Raw genomic sequence first — 22,098 nt, 5'->3', positions numbered from 1 at the left:
AAAAAGAACAAAAAGACAGAACATTGAGAACATGTACATTCACACAAGTTACAGGTGCCACTGAACTTCATCCATCTTTTATTGATAATAAGATATAACACATGTAATTTGTTTGGATTTAAAAGCCAACTACGGTATTTTCTAACCTGGACTAATTTTCCCATGTTTTTGTGTCTAAGGGACTAATAAGGACAACAATTTATGACATTGGTCTGGTATTGAGGGACAGAGGGCAGAAGCAAAACTAAGATATAACGCAATCCCGCTTGGGTCACTACGCATCAAGTACGTTCACTAAAAATACTTGTTTTCACAACTGACAGTCTCAGATTGTTCATCCACGTGTCTGACAACGTTATGGCATTCCTAGAGTGATGGACCTTTTTGTGACAAACTAAGACACATTTTTGTTTATCCAGAAACCACATGTTTTAATGCTCTTGACAAACTCTCCAGACTCCTTTTGATAAATAGTAACTGTCATCATAAAACACACTTCATTAAAATTCGAAAGAAACAAAATAAAACTCATCAAAAATGCCTTGGCTCTTCTTTCCACTGTTCTAACAATCACCAGCTCCAGTTTGGTCAGAATAATTTCCCGCGTTAGATGTGAAAATGTTCTGGCTATATACGCCGGTTCTCCCTGCTGCTTCTCTGATGTCCAACCTCTCTCTCACTCCTCTGCCAACATTTTCACTTCTAACGCAATGAATGAAGGGTTTCAACCAAACCAGAGTTGGTGATTGTTGGAACAGAAGAAAGACAAGCCAAGACGTTTTTGGCGATTTATTTTGTTTCTGTTGAGTTTCAATGAAGATGATGGTGATAAAATTACAGTTTTTCACAGAGAATCTAGTGAGTTTGACAAGAGCAATAAAACATCTGTTTCTCTTCAAACAAAATGCATCTTACTCTCAAACAAAAAGGTCTATCTGTAGCAACCATTTCCATAATGTTGTCAGACACTTACAACAATCTGAGTCTGTCAGTGGCAAAAACAAGTCCTTTTAGGGAAGCTACTTTGAAAGTGCGCAGTCACCTGAAGGGTAGTGACACTCAACTTGCAGCCTGCTTGCCAAATCTGGCCCCCAGTAGGCTGTTGGGTGGCCCTTTTTCTAAATTACAATTTACAAAAAACAAGGATAATTCTGATCCCATACATTTGTATTTCACACCAAGAGTTTAAATATGATCTTCACTCTTTCCCTGGTGGAACGAGTTTAAGTTTATTATTTACATTTATGAATCCTTCCATCATTTCAGTAATTGCATTATGGAAGGCTAATCATAACCCTAACACTCTAGCTATGTTTAATGTTGTACAAACTCTTTGTTACCAAAGTTGCAGTCACTGAAAGCAGTAAAGTATCTAATTTATCAGTCAATCCTTGCACCAGGTTGATTTAGTTCATAGGTTAATAAATCACTTCAGAAAGAGGAAAGATGAGATATGGGCCTTTTATGGTTTACTGATTTCATCTTATAAATCATGTTATTATTAATGTTTGTTTTATAACTGCCCCCCTGGCCTCCTGTCCTGTTTTGCATAAGTGGCCCTCTGGCAAAGCAAGTTAAGTATCCATGGGGATTACGATGTAGCTTAGTTGTACTTCTGCCGGCTGCAGCACTCTCCCTTTATACTGCACCAATTTAAAAAACTGTTGTCACCATTAGTCAGTTGGACACAAAAACACAGATTGAAAAACACCAAAGTTACCCTTTAACTGTAGATAAGTCTCGTTTTTTGACTTTTTTTTACACCTTTAAAAATGTGTATAAAATTTAGAGCTTAGACAGGCAGTCCTGATATTTATATATAAATAGATTTTCACATAAATGCTTTACTATTAAATGATGGTGGGAATAAACAGTCCCTTACTGCTGTAAGTGATGTTGAACCCGCGTCCCGACATTGAGTGATCAGCCTGAAACTCCAGCTGCAGCACATTACTGTTGGACGTCAGGTGGGAAGGAACTTCAGCCCCTGAGAAGCGTCCGAGTATTGTGGCTCCTGACTGGTCCCCATCTTTGATAGTGAGGAAGTCGTAGGGAGGCTCCAGGTCAAAGTCATTGAAGGCGAGGTGGATTCTGGTGCCAGGCTCAGAGATAATCAGCCACACGCAGTTGAGGTTGTTTCCATAGCCCTCTGGGTAGTCAGGAGACAACACCGTCCCCATGGGAGCAGTGAAGTTGGAGAAACAGGGGACTGTGTGATAGAGAAATACATTAGTAATGATTAAAAGATTTAAATGTCCCAGGTGAGTCAACGTGTCTCACTGCAACTCTCACTGGTCATGTGACAATCTATACAGCGGATTCTTCCATGACAGAATTGGGCACAACGTTCGGTATAGAACAATGTCAGTACTGTATAACTAGCTCAGCAATCAGGAGACAGCACTGCTCCCTTGGGTGCTGAGTAGTTGGAGAAACATGAAACTGTAAGGAGAATGAACTGAGGAGTTAGTGTACAAAAATACAGACATACGGCAATATAGGCACACAGGAATACTGCACACTGTCCCAATGGACACAGTTAACTTGCAGAAAAAGAACAGTAGATTTTTGTTATGGATATGGGTTAGGTATAGTGGAATTCACAGGAGGGGTTCAGGTTGTCTTAAGGAAAGTACAATGTAAAGTATAATGTAGGTTTCCCTCCATAATATGGCAAGGTGCACCCTACTTTCTTATCTTTCAAATCAACCCTGAATCACAAGGCAACAGTGTGCTATCAATTTCCCATTTTGCATTCTTTATATTGCTGTTTATACACAATGCACTGCATGGTCATTTAACAACACTGTAATTAATCCTGCAATAGCTTAGTGTCACTGTGAACTTTCCAAACGCATAAGTAATTGCTTCATTTACCGTCATGAAAAAAAAGCATGTATTTCACTCACATATGCAGATGGGGATATTAGCCGACCACTGATTGTTGTTCTGGCAGGTTATCATCCGCTCCCCAATGAGCTCGAATCCAAACTGGCATTCAAAGCGCAAAACATCTCCATTTAGAAAGCCACTACCCTCCTGGTAGCCGTACAGGGGTGTACCAGGGTCACCACAACTCTCTTTGTCAATTTCTGTGGGTGAGGTAAGGAGAGGAGGAGGGATGGAGGGAGGGAGAAGTAGAGGATTAAGTCAAGCCAAGTACTTTGAGGTACTTTTTTTCCTTTAACATTATCTATAAAGGTCCAGGTGAAGAGTCCAGGAGCCTGGGTAAGGAATTTTTAAGGAGATAGAGTGACAGACTGACAAACAGACAGACAGAAAGATGGAAAGGCAGACAGAAAAATAGACTCATTGCTTTAACGAACGAGACAGCCACAGAAACAGACGTGGATAGAGACAGTGAGAGATGATATCAGCAATAAAGTCTGTGAACCTTTATAGTTGATCTTGAAGCCAATCGAGCCCACGCTCTCATCAGACTGGAGATGAAGCCACATCTGATGGGACATGCTGACAATCAGGTCAGGGACAAAGCTCCCAGTCAGCCTGCAGATTAAGCAACAACAAAAGTCACTATGACATCAAACCACACTTGTTAAAAACCATCTCTTCATGCAGTATTATTTAAAAAACGTCTGAAGTCATGAAAAATGCACTGAAATTCAGGCTGCAATACAGTGAAGTGATGTAATTTTCTATTACATGCCTTTACCCACTTAGACAGTATTTTCACATTACTGATAATTATTTAATCAAAAACTGTTTTAATATTTTTTGAAAGCACAAAGATTCCTACAACATTAACTATCTAAGGTATGTGGTCAAAAAATATGAGATCTGAGATATGTGGTAACTGATTGTGTCCATAACTCCTACTCTTGAGTCATTTAATCAATGGCAATGCATCATATTTAATAAGATCATCATGTGTTTACACTACTGGAGAATTTACAATATGTTGTTTTCGAGAAAATGTGAATGTCAACACATATATTGTATATTGAGACTTAACCTAAAAATATCAAGCTGTATCATCCATCCCTAATTAATACAAAAGGACAACATAATTTGTAAATTGCATACAGTGTCGCATACTAGTAATTATAAGCCATTATAAAGGTTACTTTGAAAAAGTCTAGCCTTAATTTAAACGATGCAGTCATTGAATTTAATTCAAGGATCTCTGCATATCATGGCACACATCATTATCTAAAAAATGTGGATCTAACCAGGTCTTTAACATATTCAACTAACTAAACAATATTATAGAGCACTATATATGCAATGAAGTATTCCATGTAGTACTTACACTTGAATTATTGTTTTAGAATCACCTACTTCCCCGCCATCTCCGATTGTTAGCGAATCATACCCGATTTCCAGATCAAACTCTTCGAAGTTGATCTGAATAACCTGTAATGAAATATAAAAGGACGTGTTAACATGCAGCATGGCACTGCTCATGAGCATTGAAGCATGTATATCCAAGTCTGATAGTTTGTGCACATATGTTAAACAATTTGTCTGTCAACAATGTTTTATAGATTTTTATGAATGCAAGCTGAAAGCGCCATCTGCCCCTGGAGGACACTGTGTTTATCACTAAACTGTACCCGAGTGGCTCAAAATGACAGCTCTAATGGCCAACATATTCTGTGGGTCGATCTTATTCATGGTGTTCAGTTATATAACCCAAACCCTCTCAATCAGATGAGCAGTAATTCAAGATGATTCTCATGTTTTATTACCAAATAACCCACCATCTCATTAATTTGAAATTCATAACATGGCTGCTCATTTCAATAATTCGTCTTTAGAGACAGTGTGACTGGAGACAGCTAACTGAAAGAGGCAAGCCTAGGTTGATAAAAGCCTATGTAATTTTGGCAAGAAGACAGCAACATATTTGATCAAACAATACTGTAAAAACCAAAGACTTCCTCCTATCTCATAATTCAGATAGCATAGCTTGTATCCTAGAACGTAATGATTTATGCAAATACTACCCCTGGAACTCAAATTAACAATGGCATCACGAGAAAACGGAAGGCAAACATAAAACTCAACTCACATCAAATTTTTAACTGTCAATGCTGTAGATGCCACAAACAGAGGACACCACAAAGAACGTCTCTTCACATTACTTTTTAGCACAAATCAAATACTGAGAAACAAACACTGCATGCCAAACTTAAGAGCCCAAGATTTTTAATTGCCTGTCCACATTCACCTTTGAGACATATTTGTCAGCTGTCATGGTATATATTTTTTTCTACAAATGTACACAACACAACAGATGACATATTCAAAGATCAAACTTGGAAATCTGCGTACACTAATTATAATCATGTAAAATTGAGTCTGCTGCACAATAAAGCCACATCACCTCAGCCTACACTTTGCCTACATGAATTAGTGATGAGAGACAGGATGTTGTAATGACACGAGCGTCACATCTGTTGATGACAAACATATGATGGCTGCTCGCTCAACCCTCACATCCCATCCTCTGGCCAAGGGGAGGACAATGCCTGCACAATATCCATGTATAACAGCCTCATTACAATGCACACATAAGCATAATTACCATAATAACACTAATGGACCAAGTTTCAGTGCCAAGTCAATGGCTTGTTTGCCTAGGAGAGGGCACGGCGGCACAAAGCAATGGCACTTGCCAGTCCTAGTGAGTTGTGAAAGACTGTTAGTTGGTTAGTTATTGTTTATTAGCAGGATAGGACTTAGTCGACACCTCTGTGTATGTGACCCACTGGAATACCAATAGAGAGCCAGATTCAATGCAGGACAGCAGTAACGACCATTAGGAAAACAGCTTTGACCTCTTCACTTCAGGGAAAAGCTGGTCTCATTCAATTATTATTTCTCTCCATTTCTGTTACCCCAGCTGAATGAAGCGAATCGCTCAATTGCCAACAGCAACAGTCAAACTGGAACTAAAATGCAGTGGAACTGCAGCTATGTACATTAATAAGGGACAGCAACAATGAACTTAAGTCAAAATACATGCATATTCTATGTAACCTTTACCCACCTTGGAAAGCCCTTGGAAAATATATGCATACAAAAATATATATCCAGGAAGGGAATGCCTGGACAAATGTGCTACACTGCAGGGAGGGAGAGCAAGAAGGTGAGGGTTTCTGTTTATTATATAACTAATGAGGGGCTGTTGTATTTGAAAAACATAATGAGGCCATTATACTGCATTACTATATTCCTTCTGAAACTGTGAATACTTCAACAAATTAATCAAGAAAAAGCCATTATTTCATCTTTATATATACAATGTGTACAGTGAAAAGAGACTACTCTGATGTAATTTCTTTACAAGCATTAGTTAAGTAATTAATACCTCATGGGGTTAGTTAATGAAGGAAAATATTTCTCTCAGAGGATTTTCACCACCTTGAACTGTGACCTTCATCATGCCTCTAGTCTTGATCTGCAGTATCTTGTATTATTATCTTGGAAGTGACTGCTTTATTCAGGCTGTAAAATACATATAGGATTATGTACCACTTATTATAGCTTTGGCTGTTTTTTTTCATTTATTTTTATTCTTATTTTGTTTTTTATTCAGTTTAGTTTTGCTTATTTTCCAGAGAGGGTTTGCTCATTTCACTTCTGTTTTTATTTGTTTAGTTTTAGTGTAGGTTTTATTAGTTTCAGTGTTACTTTAGCTTCTTTTTACTTTAACACTGGGAGTATACGTCAGGAACACAATTTAAAGGCTCTGAATAGGCATTACAATACCAACACAACATTTTGTGAAGGCAAGTGACTGACATTGACCAAACTGACAAAGACCAAAAGTATTTCCTTCATATTTTTATTGTATTTTAGTCTTGTAAGTACACAATACAAGTCAGTTGGTTCTTATTTTTTTTCCTGAAGTCAAGTTTTTATTTTTATTTCCGTTAACTAAAATGTTTTTATACCTAGTTTTAGTTTTCAGTTCAACTTCATTAACTATAATAACTGTGATAGGTAAGACACAACTTAGGTTGTACTATACATAGTTACAGTGACTGTAACTATTTTCGTTACCCTTTTCCAATGAGTAACTCGTCAAGTGAGACAAGTGAAGGAGAGAAAAATCACCTGGTCTCCATAGGTTATGGTTGATATTGCTAGGCCCTTGCATGACAGACAATAGTAACGGGCTGTCATTAGTCTAGGTCAAAGAGTAAGAATACTACAACTTCCATTGTACTACCTTGTTTGGATCACTGGCCGTGATGATCCACACACACTGGGAGTTACTCTCATACTGGATAGGGAAGTTAGGAGATGTAAAAGTCCCAGAGGGTCCCTGTAGATTCGACCCACACGTTTTCACTGCAACAGTATAAAGACAAGCATGAAGACTCAGATGATACACATGAAGTTAACAGACAGACTCAAAATAGACTTCATCATTAAACAAATATTAATGCAGGGTACACACAGTATTAATATATAGAGTATACATAATATAAATCATGACTATGAAACCTAAAAGTCAGTCCTATGAATGTTAAATTCACAATAAATATGTTCGAAAGGCAGAGTAATAACTTCTGCATTGTAATATGACAGAAAGGTAATATATTGTTTGCACAAGCAGAGAGAAGGTCTATTAGCTGCATTTCCATTAATCAAATTCTAAAAGGTGCTCCAGGTATTATGAAACATAGAAAAACAGTCAGGGCGTTTTGGAATGGAAATGCAGAGTGCTGCAGCAGAGGCTTTCATACATAATTAACAAAAATGAACTTTCCTCTATCTGCATAGAGCCTATATCCAGAGGCACTGCCTTAATCAAACTGTTTTATTAGCTCCTCAGAAGCCTCCCTCACCCTTGCAGACGGGTCTGTGGTCGCTCCAAGCAGCGAACACTTCGGCTACGCGCTGGCAGGTAATCGTTTTGGAACCCTGCAGCACATGGTCTTCATCACAGGTAAATTGAGCAGTTGCTCCGATGCTGAGAAGATAACAAACACCATTAACGCCCGAGAAACCAATCAATTACCCAAAAATGGCTCCTGATGAAATATCAAATTCATTATCTATTTCATGCCACTCATTACAGTTTTACATTTCACTGTGCATTGATACATCAAAATCAATGGATAAATGAGTGAATGTGTTAATTTATTTATTATTGTCCTCAGTCTCCATACTTCCAGTACAAATGTACCCTTTAAAAATAAGAAACAATAACGCCCTTTAATGTAGAATTTTTTGTACATGAAGTAATAAACACCTCAGTTATGTTCACCATGATATATATTAGAAATCAGAGCTAAGAGAGTCTGAAGTGGAGACAGAGTGATCTTAGACACAGAAAATATATGTACACACACACACACACACACACACACACACACACACACACACACACACACACACACACACACACACACACACACACACACACACACTTGTGCAGGGAACGGGTCTGGTTTAGGGCTGTACAATTAATCAAAATCGAATAAAAATCGCAGTATGACCAAGTACAATATCCAGATTGCTTCAGTTTTTTAGATAGAGGTAAAATGTACTTCAAAACACAATTACCAACAATAACAATAACAACAAATGATCATTGCTACTAATCATGAATCATACTGCAATCACAATATCTATTAAAATAATTCAATTATTTTTTTAAGGATTTTTTTTTTTTTAACATATCATACAGCCCTAGTCTGATTCATGAAAAAGAAGATAAACCAATAATATTAGCAAAAATATTCTCCATGACTTTAGTGAGAGCTTGTTGACCCACTCCTTGTTAATTCTCCTCTACACAAATCTGAGCTCTGTCACTTCAACTGTTGAAGCACCGACTCACCTGAAGTCGGAGCCGATCCGTTTGCCATTCTCCGGCTCCCCTGGGTCAGGGCAGTAATTAGACACCTGTTTGATTCCTCCTTCATTCACTGAGTGAGAGAGAGAAGGACCAAGAATGCTGTGAGAGAGATACTTTCATTGTCAATGCTCCGTACCTTCAGAAAACACACACTGCAGTGAAAAGCACTTGAACAGAGTAGTCTGTTTGAATATTTAGCAGTTATGTTTGGTAACAGAATTTGGGTCCAAGAGTCACATAGTTTGACAAATTGACCTCATCTCTCAATGTCAGAGACTTTCATCTGCCTGTTATTTGGCAGCGCTGTTGTGAACACACTCGTGATTTTGTGGTATCACTGTGAGTGCCAAGGGTACCTGCAACTCTCTTACCTGAGCTAGGCAAAATAGAGGGAAATATATCTGAGCCCAATAGGGACTAAGAGGATTAAATAACCTTCAACTATCAATAGCAAGAGCTACAATAATCACTCAGTGAGACTCTCTATACATAATAATTGTTTAAGTACCAAGATAAAGCCTTGTAGATATGGTTTCATATAGAGCATAGCCTTTGCTATGGCAGGAATGTAAAGTGGCTTGGAAGAAGAAAAATTGTTCAGTGTTTTTCTGTGTTCTGACTTTTAACAAACTAATCTCCTCCTCGAATTATGATCTGTAAATCAAAGACTGCATGCACTGGAAATGAAATTCATGAAATATGTAGTATCATAATTATTGTTAAGGTCTGCTGTAATATTTGCAATAAAACATCACCACACGCGCATGCATACACACACACACACGCACGCACACACACACACAAAGACTCTTTCATTTTAACGGGAGAAACTCGACTGGAATGTTCACGTCTTTGACTTCTTTGAGGAAGTTCATTAGCTTTGAAGTTAATTGTTACAGGTTATAATACAGTTATGGGTTCAATTATATGCAATGAATCCACAAGGCATATGAAGCATCTCTTCACAGTCTTTTAAATGATGTACAGAATTATCTCATAGAAAAGATTACAACCCTCTGCATTATTCATGTCTCCTTGCAATGCCGAATCTATGACACATAAGGTAATAAAGGTTACAACCTGTTATTGTTGAAGTGTTTAGCACACTGTGGAGTTGGAGGAATGGTGTTCCAGATTTATGTTAATGACAGAGCTCCGCAAGCAATTAGAATGCATTCACTTCACACTGAAGTGTACATAAATCATCCAACAAGTGAGTGGTCACTCAACCTTGACTACTGCTGCGTGTGTAGATCACGCAGTGCACAAACATAAGTCACTCTGATGTACTGCTTAAATGCAGACTGAAATACAGGGGGCTTGGGCCGGCTGAAACTGATCATATTTAGCATTTTACTGCAATATATGTAACTAGGCCTGATCTAGATGAGGTCGTTTCTGTCAGGACAGGAAGTCCAGGACAGCAGGGGAAATAGGTCATCAGAAAGAAAAAGAGACTGCACTTCTGCAAAATCTAGTACTGTAGCTTAAGTCCTTCACCAAATGATGCAGCAAAAAAGAGGCAAGAAAGAAACAGAGACCCAGAACGCAAGCCCTACATAAACAAAAAAACAATGAAAACAGTTGCATAAGAAAAATAAAAGACTTACTCAAAGACAGTTTGTTAGTGTTGTCCTTTCCTGGTAATAATTTTACCCCTCTGGATTTAAGCTCTCCAGAGCTTTTCACTGGTCGAGAGCAATAGAAAGAATTCATTAGATAAAAGAAGTTACAGTATTAGATGTGAGAAGATACAGTACAAGTGTTTCTTTCTCTGGATAATACTTGGTCCTATAAAAAACATCAAAATGTAATTGCTAATGGTGTGCATCCTTTTGCAAGAGAAACGTGTCCTATGGTTCTGATGTATTCCAAAAGGGTTGCCCTGGCAATTCTATAAAACGATGAAATGAGTTTCTAATTCTGGTTTGTTTGTTCATGTAATTCAGACATATTAAACAGTGGATGGGAATTGATTGGTCAGAGCAGATTTAATAGTTAGAGCTTGTAGGGGGGGAAATACCACGCAGAATCAAAGAGCAGCCCAAGGACTGCAATGCTACAGCTTAAGACAGTCTAATTAAACACAGCAGGGGCCAGATTGCACACAAAAGCCAGGTGATGCAAGCGCCTGTCATAATTTTGAAGTATCAACAGAATAGCCAAAAGCAATTAATGATGTATCAAGGAAAAACACGGCTATTTGAATCTGAAAACATTTGGACGATGCCTCTCCTCTTAACTATGCTGTGGGTCAAATGGTTAATTTCACCTGTGACAAACACAATTTGGATGTGAATGTATTCAGTAACCAGAAAATGCTTCTTATATGTGCTTAAACAATATCTGTCCTTCACATCATAAGTAACAAATGCATATAAAAATTGCTTTACCGCCGCACAACAATTGCACTGCAACAGATGACGAAATGCAATGCAATTGATTTCATGTCTTCATTTACAGTGAGTTGCCACACATGCATGTTACTAAAAGTTTTTATAGAGCTGTTTATGGTGAAGTTGCAGGTTTTATGTCTGGCTGAGAGCCCGGCTTTAAGCTGCTGTGGTATAATAGTATATGCAGCAGCACATACTCTGACTTTAAAGCCAAGCCAGAGAACAATGTCAGGGTAATGGATTATTGAGCTGCCAGAGCTGGGGTTTTATAAGAGGCGAAGTATATACAGTATTTATCTCTCAAATTTTTGATTAACAAGGCCCTTTGAAGTCAATGGTTTGAAGCAGAAAAGGCCTTCATGCCCTCTGCAGAGGGGGTATTAATCAAACTCTTTAATATTCAGTTAACAAAGATCAAAAACATGTTTTGTAATTACAGTTTGTTTTTTCTACGCTGATCCCTTTTTGTTCAAGTAGGGGGCCCTCGATTACGATGTGCAAATGAAGTAATCATGTCTTACCTTGATACTGAGCCCTGAAGCCTTTGTGGCGGTGGTTGCTCTCAGTCACAAAATGCAGCCGTAGCCAGTTTTTGTTGCTGATGATGGGTGCTGGAATATTCATCCCAGTTAGCCTGAGTGTGTCACAAATAAAAGAAAACATATGTCATCTGTTTTAACTTCAGTTCGACTACATGGCTTTCTGGTCAATAGAATCCTTGCATCACCATAACCTGCAAGCACTTGGGTAAAATGAAGAACGAATGAAAACCTTGGGCAAAATCATTAAGAATTACAAAGATGTTGGGCCTGGAAAGAAAACAGTGCTCTTATAATGAAGATCAGCCCATAAACCTAAAAAATAACCCATCTTACTTTGACTCTGCAGGTGAGTTTATGCTCTTATATGTACAAATGTGTGTGGGGGAAAAATGGGAAGAGAGATAGAGAGAGAGATAAAGTATTTTTTTTACCTATCTTCAGGCGTGTGTCATCATACTGTATGTGTGGTTCTGTTTGTCATATCTTGCCTGTGCGACTGAAGTCCCCGTGCTCAAACTACATCTTTCTTGTGTCGTTGTGTTTTAGTTCAGAGATGTTATTCTGCGTGTGGCCTCAGTACCAGGGACACTCTATAATCATAGAGATTCAAAGCTGCCAGGGGTCTTCTCATTTGTCTGGTTGACCAGCTCAGGCTTTTTTTATATTTTCTTGCAGTCCCTGCACCGCACACTGTCATACCACAGTCACTAGCACACAATGGGATTCTAGCTATTAATCGGAGGCTTGGGACAGGCTGAAAAGAAGCATGGTGCAGTTCAGTCCTGTGTTCCCAAATTGGCTCAGTGCATAAGAAAACAATGTGTTAACTCGTTATTTTGTCTGTGTGTATGTGGCTGTGGCATGGTGTGTAAGGTTATGTGAAGTCCTGTTTAAGGTTTGTTTTTCTATGTAATTTCTTTGGCATTTACTGCAGAGCCACCTAAGGGGCAGACATAACAAAAAGCAGAAAGAAAGAAGTGAAAGTGGCAGTGAGAGAAAGAGAAACAGACAGGAGGAGAGTGGTGGGGAAAAACAAAATGCAGAGGTGGACTTTTTTCCTTGGTGGCCACTGCAAAAAAAATAAATACATTAGTAATTCTACTTAACATTTGATTTCTCCTTATTTTGATTGCACCAAATGTTTCCGCTGTTTAAGCTGTTGTTAGTACTTCAGAGAGGGAAATAAATCGCCCAGATAGATTATAAACTGCTTTATTTTTAATTGATCAGCAAACTAAACGCAATTCTTAAATACTGATATTTTTAATCCAAATTATCCATCACAAGGGAAAGAGATGGCAGCTCCTAGAGAAGAGTTAAAAGGTAATTGATTTTCACACAAAAGTTGACCTTTTCTCTCATTGTGTCATTGATAAAATGCTAATGACACCGATATACGGACAGAATGAAAAAGAGCAGCCTTCAGGTAGCTGCAGTATTTAGAAGAAACTGCCTCCCATGTATCCTGTTGTGGAAGCTGCAAATTATCACAAGAAGTCTAAAAGAAAATAGATAGTGACAATAAAGCTGTATCCATCCAGAAGTTGCACAGACGCTCCAGGCAGCACAGGAGTGATGTTACAAATTTAACATCGGCGGAGGTGAATATACTGTTGTCACAACGGCAAAGCATGGCAGAGGAAGTGAAACATGATCTGCAATCAACAGTAAATAAATGCTTAATGACACCTTACAGAGGACTTATTCCAATGGGTACATTTGTATCTATGTGAGGTAAACCAGTTTATTATTTATATAGTAACAGTCTGCATGAAATAGTCTCTCTGCTCTACATAATGTAGTAAGTAATGTGAGCACAAAGTGAAAAAATATGCAATATATTATCGATACTAGGGACGCCTGGTTTGCATCGACAAAACACACTCCCTCACCACTCCCTCCAGCTGCTGTGCTTCCAGGAAGCACAGATGTCCAAATGAACACAAATGTGCTCGTAGGCTGGAAGCCGGCAGAGACGGAAGAATCACAGCATCTGACGTGACCTGAGAAATTAATGGCTCGCATGCTGAAATATTCTCATGCTCTCTTTGATGAAGATATTTAATGTTGTATGTAACTCAGTAGTAAAGTGATACAGTATCATATCAGGGATTATATGTTCTATCACTGATAACACAAAATGACCTGTATTTTATCTTCTTTTTTTGTACTATTTCGTCTCTCAAGACTCAGACTGTGATAAAACTTTCAACAGCAGCCAAATGGTTATGCAAAATAATTCAGGGCTACTTCATAAAACTTCTCTGCCTGTCACTGGTGCTCATCAATGTAACTGTCATGAAAACAAATAAATTACTTGTGGAATGTGGGCTGCCCAGTTTCCTTAAAACAGATAAAAACAAGTGAGTGCAGTCTACTATTTTCTTATTGTATCTCCTCCAGTGCATACTGAGTGACAAAAGATGAGAAACTCCAATTGGAAAAATGGATTCCTCACATAATGCACTGCTATTCTATCTCTGCAGACTCACTCAGGCTGTCTGTTTGTTCCTTCATAGATATGCAATATGGCTTTTCGGAGATTACTTCTTGGCATGAGTGGAGTGTTTTATGGGCTTGTTTTTATCCAAGTTTTAGCATACTTCATATCATCAATTTGGGGCGTCTCAAGGATTAATGATAGATTCTAACATACGTTTGCCATGTACATCAGAGAGGTCTCATGAAGTTCTCTGCGTAAAATGTCCTGATTTGATCAGATGGAGGGTTGAAGGGAGCATGGCAATCTCATCAAAATGCCAACGTAACGAGTCCCACTGTGCAGAAACTGTGGCCAAATGTGGCTTTGAGGGCAGAGCGATAAGTTGAAATCTCTGGCGACTCCACTTAGTTTCACAGAGGCAGGTTATATGTATGTGCACCCCAGATAATGAGCGATCAATTCAAATTCGTCAAAAAAGATAGGGCCAGGTGATTTTGTCTTTTCCTCCCACACATATTCTATAAAGTCTGACAAGAGGGAGTAATTGTGAGAATATTTTATGTGATAAGGAAGAAGCCGTCACTCTCTATCCCTCCTCAAGTTGCTCCCTCATCAGAGACTGTTCAGGAGGTGCATTTATACAGCTTGGTGCCTGCCTGCCAGTAGATCAGCTTCTGAGAACAGCGAGCCAGTCACTGTAGCTCTTTACATTAATTGCCCTGCTGGAATACCTGGGTCAATTGTCAATTCACATGCCTTCAATTAAACATTGCATTTTTCCCAGTCTGACTGCAGCAGAGGAAAGATTCTGGAGGCATTTTGAAGGGTTATATTTTGCCTGGGAAGATCAATAATAAATCCCAGAAAGAAGAAATTGAATCTAATACACATGGTAATTTAACCAAAGTTGGTAATTTAGCTGCAGGGCACCTCTTGCTCTCACCCTGCTTTGAATATTGTAATCTTCCTCTGACAACCATTTAGCCCCTCTGTTGGACTAGGATTGTTCATGTTCAGTGAACCGAGTAAAATATTGCAAGATTGCTCGGCAAAGTAGCAATCTATTTGAAAGTCTAAGCTTTCTTAGTATGTTTACAACATGCAGAGTCCATGTTACAGTGGCTAATCAAAAAAATCGGCAAAGACATTGGATGATAAGAAGGTAGAAAATGAGGTCGACAGGGAGACAACAGTATGAAAAAATGAAATAGAACATTTCCCGGCCAAATTTCATACTATATACACAGGGAAAGTGTATCTAATATCCGCAAAGCCTTTCAGGTTTTATGTTCTGTGTCCATATCTGAAATAATGAGTGACGTGTAATCTACAGCTTGTTGTTTTTGCCCTTTGTGAACGGGGCTGTACAATCATATTAAAGGTCAGGAGAATAACAAAGAACTGTTTTCCTTGGTCTACCTAGGCTCCAATGTCAGCTTTTGCCAAAGGAAACAGATTTTTTTTTTTGACTATTTTCACAGTGATTGATGTGTAGCTTTACATCAACCTTCCCCAGCATGGTGATGATGGAATCAATAAACTCATTTGAGTAGATCTGATAGAAATCTTCAATTGATAAAAGGATAAAAAACTGCTGAGATGTCAGCAAACCATGTTTCTTGCCCTACAGTCCTGGATTTTGTGTACTGTCAAGTATCAGACCTGTTTTTTAGCATTATTTATCATCACTTGCAGGAAATTGAATGGTCCTACATTTTCCATCTTGTTACAACTATTATATGTCTCAGAATTAGTATTAATATATTTTCATTAATGACATCTATGTGAAGCGGATAAGTGTTGATCTCATCAACTATATTAAGAATAAATTTCTGCAAACTGTACTGTCGTGACAATTATTGTACAATTCTTATTCTCCAACACTGAAGCTAATTATTCTGTCAGGGATCAAGGATTCTTAATGCGCAAATCATTTTCAGAATTCATATATTTTCTCATGTTTGTCATTCGATAACAACCTGTATCACGGCAGGTTGAGAGAGGATAACAAGTTAAGTTGGGGCACGATTAAAGTCTATTTGCCTGAAAGAGGCTAGGAGGAGATGTTAAATCTGGCTTGACTTCAAGGTTCCAGGCTGTCAATCATCGTTAAGCAGCTCTAAACCTCAAGGGTAAATTGACAGTTTGCTTGTCTCTGCCCGCAGCTGATGCTATATGTTAGGATGCTTCAAAGTTTAGCTGTCCAATGGCCTTGTATGCAGTCAGAGACACTCATAAAAAGATAGGGGGGCGAGAGCAATGAATTTTACGGGCATCAGAGAATTGCTCGCTCTGAATCGTGTTTGCTTTCTTGTCTGTTTGTTTACCTGGCCGAGTTGAAGCCATCTCTCTAAAAATCTGGCCCCACTGCACTCAGGCTCACTGGGTCCCATTTGGATTGCAGGGCTTAAAAGGAGAACTATGCCTGACATCTACTGACATTTGGTGACATACAATAACATCATCTTAGAGTTTCAAAGCATTTAAGTGATGCATGGTGAACGTTCTGCACACACATAAGAAAAACAAATAAAATGTGCTGCTTGTTAAACTGCTTTACCTGATAAATAAAAACAGTATGTGTCTTTTTAACCTCTCTTTGGACACTAGACTGAAGAAAAACCTCGACTCCATGGAAGTGTCCCCTAATAGCAGACATTAAATTTTGACTCATATACTGATGTATTTTAATTTACATCTTTAATAGTAAAGCTAGGACTTAAGATAAGGTAATGGATATGAGAGTGTCAGAAACACTGCACAAGTATTCTCTGAATGTATACGGTACTGTATGTATTAAAGGTGAGATGCTATTAATTTCAAAATATAAATGAAACATTTAATCAGTTAAAGTGAAAAATAACTATTTACATATGAAGCCTGTTTTGGAGGTGACCTGCTGTCTCCATATATTGCACGCTCTCGCACTCTCACTTCTCAAACGAGTATCTGTCTCCTTGCTTGAAAAATCTTTTCTCTGTTTCCTCCCATAAATCTGCCGCAATGCTGCCAATGCTTGTGCTCGTGGTGCACCTGCTTCTTAAAGGTGATGAGATCACACCCATAAATTAATCAAGGCACTTGTGCACAGCTTATTGGTGCATCCCACTGTGCACTGTGGGCACAAGCGGTGAGACAGGCCAGGAAAGCACTGCTCCCCTGGCGCAAGATGGCAAAAATGGATTTGGACATGCCTTGAATAAACTGAATCCATTGTGCTTTGCACTTTCAACATGCACTTCAGATCAGCGTAAGAAAGTCTTTTTTCAGGGATGTCCCTCCTTATTTCAGCAAAACAATGTCAAGACATATTCTGCATGTGTTATAACAGTGCTGCCTCATAGTGAAAGAATTAATGTACTAAACTGACCTGCCTGCAGTCCAGACCTGTGCCCCATTGACAGCGTGTACCGCATTATGAAGCCAAAAATACAACAACAGAGACTGTGTGCTGTTGAGCAACTGAAGTCGTATATCAAGCAAGAATGGGAAAGATTTTCACTTTCAAAACCTCAACAATTAGTGTCCTCAGTTCCTCAAAACTTACTGAATCTTGTAAAAGAACAAAAAAAAAAAGATATAAAACAGTGGCAAACATACGTGTCCCAACTTTTTTTTAGAATGTGTTCCAGGAATCATTCAGAATGTCTCCACAAAACAATAAAGTGTATCATTTTGAAAATTAAATACCTTATCTTTGGACTGTATTCAATTGAATATAAGTAGAAAAGGATTTGCAAATCACTGCATTCTGTTTTTATTTTACTTTTACTTATTTGTTTTACTCAGCATCCCAGCTTTTTGGGACATGGGACTGTAAGATGTGATCAATCTAAAGTCTGTTCTAAAGACTAGTCTTAGCTAAGACTCTTCTTAGCAGCTAGGACCAGGCGTAGTTAAGACCAGATGGTACAACCCACTCCAGGTGCAGAAGTCTGTTTTCTTCTCAATGGCCAGTAAAAGAAAGACATTCATTTCTGCAATTATTCGAAGCAGAAGTCTAGCTATTTTATGACCAGAGGACTAAATGAATAAAAACAATTAGCAACAAAATAATTGTAAATAATTAATCACATTGCCCCATTTTTCTTAAATCCTGAAAAGCAGCAGACATAAGATAACACAAAGCATTTGCCACCAGGGAGCTGAGGAAATAAAACTGAGGGGTATTTCTGTCAATGAAAGCGTTAATTTTGGAGCTTTTATACCTGAGAGAAGAGGGCTACCTGATGGTCTGTCAAAACACATCAGTGTCATCCAATATCAGCCGCCTGTCACACTCTCTTTAGCTACGTCAACATACAATACTTAGCAGTCATTGCCACACTCAGAGCACCTCTCCTTTTGACTCTCTCTGTCTCTCACTGACACAGTGTCTGCCTCTCTCTCTCCCTCTGACTCCGGATGACAACTCTCAGGGACAACAAAGCTCGTAGCTCAGTGATTGATTAGAGCCTCTCTCAGCCAATTATAATTAATGCCCAGCAGGATCACATAAACCTGGCGGATGCTCCCATTCATGCGGGACGCAGAGGAGATGGATAACCAGAGCCTCAAGGTTGGGGGTCAAACCCATTTCATATTTCCTTGTTTCAGGTGGGAGTGACTTCTACATCAAGCCCATACGCAAAACCATAAACCAAAGTGTCTGACGGCTGCTTTTTCTAACAAAACTCTGTCAAAGATTTGTAATTCATGTGCACTTTAATTTGAATTATGCAACAGGGAATCATCTGCCCTCTCTATGAATTAGTTTAATTCAATCAGAACCAAAAGGAATATTTAAAACTTTTTTTTTGCACACAACTGTCCATGAAAATTCATTAAAAAGGTACATTTGCATGCCAGTCAGCTGGCTCTTTCTCTTAAGTTTCTAATAGATGCAGCTGATTGTGAAGTGCTGCTCCTATAAAATATTACATAGTCATGCTCAGCCATACATACTGTGCCTTTGTTCCTTTGCATGCTTTAAGATCTCAGCAGGCAGGCTTCCTTGTTATCCCAAGAACTAAGACGAAATCCTGAGGCAATACAGCCTCGTCTTATCAAGCCCCCACTTTTCTTTTGGAATAGATCTTGGGATACAGTAGCCAGCTGTCTTGTGATCTGTAAATCAAGACTCAAAATTTATTTATTCTCTCTGTGTGTAGCCTTTTTTTTTGTTCTGATTAAATATAAAACTGTCCTGTTTCTGCAGGACACAACAATAACTCAGATTGGTACATAAATTATTAAACTAAGTGCAGAGCAGTGCCCAACTCAGAATTTTGTCATACGAATCAGATTGGGTTGATCAATACAAAAATTGAACAATTTGTTCTTTTTTTTTCAATTCAGCCCTACACTAAACTCCTACATCAGCTAACATGAGTATACTTTAGTTGTGAGACATGTTGTAATACCTTCTTCGTCATCTGTGATGTGACAAATTCAGATTTCCACACTGTCAGACAAAGTGAAAGTGTACCTCCTGCGCATAGTTCAGGTATAAAATCCCAGCGCACCATGGAGCGTTTCTCCTGCCGGGCTGCTGTCAGCACTGTCAGCTGTAGTCTGGCATCACGCTGCCCTCCGTTTCTATCACCCCTCTCTGCTTCCATCACAGCTGGTTTTGTGGTGATTTTGAGAGGTTTAAAGCCTAAGATGTGGTTGCATTGCTCTGTGTACAATGATACAGCTGAAAAACTGCTGAAACTTGTTTACCCACTACTCCACCTCTGATTTTACCTTCTTTCATCAGTCAACCACTAGCGCATGTTGTCACATAGAACTTGTATCTGTTTTATCCTGTTAGCGTGATGCAAACTGACAGCTGACAACTGTCAGTTGACTGACAACTCCAACTGATGATTCAACTATCAACCTTCAGGGGAAACCATTACCAAATGTAATCTTTACTGGATTATAATCCCATTATTTAAATTAATAAATGATAGCTGCCTAACCTATCATTTACTGCAACCCAAGATATCAAAGTGATTGGAGATCTCTCCTTGCATTTCTTCATTTTTCCTGATATGCCAAGGCTTTCAAGGGAATTCTTCCAAATACTCTTGGTAAAGTGGATGCAGCTGTGGGCCTGTACAGCCCATTGAAATATTGTATGTGATACTGAGATACAGAAATAAGCATGACTTTACTGCTTACTTAACTTTCACCTGTCAATCAAAACCTACGTCACACTTAGAAAACACACTTATTGTGATAAAAGTGCTACCATATTTGGATTTCAAAACTTACTTTGTGGCCTACATTCAGTTATGGCAGCCTTGTTTTCTTAATGATGACTGATTTAGCACTTACATATATAGCACTAAAAAAATCTTTTTCTTGAGAGAATTTAATCTAACTTATTATTTAAACTGATGCAGGAATCAAAAACACTTACAGAAACCAAGCCTGCATCCTCACAAATACAACCTCATCTCACACAAATCACAACACCTTTCTGTTCACATCTTGTCAATACCATACAACACATGCACCAAAAAACACACACACATACACACCTCCTGTCACAGTCACAAACTCTTAATGTACAACTGAATGCTCATCTGATGAAACACAAGCACTACACATTGTCACTCCTCCTCACAGCTCAACTCACCAGATGGTTGGTGGTTCAGATCCCTCGACTTCCAGATAATCCGATTTCTCTTCCATCTGAAATTCGGTGAAAACCAGAGAGATCGTGTCCCCCGGATCTGCCAGGATGGTCCACTTGCACTCCCCGCTGCTGCCCAGGCCTCCAGCACCTCCACCTCCACCAGCGCCAGGGGAGTCACTGCCAGGGAAATCGAAGCTGGAGATGAGCCCACTGGAGCCCCTCAGGGTGCCACCGCACGTGTCCTCCGCTGTCAGTCACCAAAGAGAAAAGCCGGGTGGGGAGGGTTAGGGGAGAACAGACACACAGTCTCTGGGTTATTTCAGTGCTATTACTCAAAGTTCAACATGGGGAAAGAAGTGGCTTCAAGCATAAAACATCTGTACCTGTCTCTTCAAATGAATGCAAACCAGAAACAGTGCAGAAGCTGATGCTTGAGCTGCACAAGCCATTTAAACACATTTTATTTGTTTTTCACACATTCACAGGTTGTCAAATTCAGCATCTGCAGCTAATTCGAGCACAGTTATGAGATTGCTAACAACATGAGATGAAAGATTAAAAGGTTGCTTGTGTTTTCTTCACAGTGGCGAGAATTATGAAGCATTCAGACAAGTGACAATGAGCACAACTATTTAGCAATTAATTGTGCGCTAATTCTGTCGCAGTTTGCTTTTGTGCTGTTTGTGTGCTTTTTCTCTCTTTCCTCCCATCTCGTCTCCTCACTCCATCCAAGAGTCAGTAATTCATCATTGTGTCCTTCGAGCCTCCTCATGTTTTAGGAAACAAACAAATGGTGATAAACAGGGCTTATACTGCTGTGAAATTGTATATTTTTTTCCAATGCGGGGAGCATGACACGTCAGTTGAATGTTAATGCACTCTACCATAACAGTGGCTTGCTCTCTTTCACTCCATGTCCCCTTTCCCCTTCTCTCCCCCACCCTTTCTTCTATCTCTCTATCTCTCCATCCCTCTCCTGCAAGCCCTCTCAGATCTTCCTGCTATTACTCACCACCCTCCCCTCTGTCCCTGTATCCGTTTTTTCTCCCTAAAGAATTCTAATGATGGCAGGGCTTTCACAGTTTTCACATCATTTAAGACTAATATGTGACACTCAGCTGTGCCAGCTGAAACCTTTGATGGCTCAGCGTTCCACTCAGGGCTGTCAGAGTTGCCAGCCTTGGAACATTCCTGTATGCTGCATTACACGATTGGTCAAGGAACAAGGAAGCGGATGTATGAAATTCAAAAGAAGATAAAGAAAAAAGGGGAAA

The 22,098-nt window shown here is 39.0% G+C and overlaps 1 protein-coding gene across 1 annotated transcript in view; it reads right to left on the bottom strand.

Moving 5' to 3' along the window:
- The window catches only part of LOC146321193 (CUB and sushi domain-containing protein 3-like), a 184,720-nt gene extending 163,825 nt beyond the window's left edge, over positions 1-20,895 (bottom strand). Inside the window, exons 1-10 of the mRNA XM_084726245.1 lie at positions 20,825-20,895; positions 11,754-11,866; positions 10,447-10,524; positions 8,819-8,906; positions 7,821-7,945; positions 7,199-7,320; positions 4,271-4,374; positions 3,395-3,507; positions 2,910-3,092; positions 1,883-2,209 (exon numbers count right to left, since the gene is read on the bottom strand). Of these exons, the coding sequence (XP_084582371.1) occupies positions 1,883-2,209; positions 2,910-3,092; positions 3,395-3,507; positions 4,271-4,374; positions 7,199-7,320; positions 7,821-7,945; positions 8,819-8,906; positions 10,447-10,524; positions 11,754-11,866; positions 20,825-20,880 (1,309 nt within the window). The 5' untranslated portion in view covers positions 20,881-20,895. The remainder of the gene's footprint in view (positions 1-1,882; positions 2,210-2,909; positions 3,093-3,394; positions 3,508-4,270; positions 4,375-7,198; positions 7,321-7,820; positions 7,946-8,818; positions 8,907-10,446; positions 10,525-11,753; positions 11,867-20,824) is intronic.
- Positions 20,896-22,098: the final 1,203 nt, after the last annotated feature.

The sequence above is a fragment of the Lutjanus erythropterus genome, chromosome 9, assembly GCF_056507025.1.
Source record: "Lutjanus erythropterus isolate fLutEry1 chromosome 9, fLutEry1.hap2, whole genome shotgun sequence".
Classification (NCBI taxonomy): Eukaryota; Metazoa; Chordata; class Actinopteri; order Lutjaniformes; family Lutjanidae; genus Lutjanus; species Lutjanus erythropterus.
This window is presented reverse-complemented; position numbering and strand designations above follow the sequence as displayed.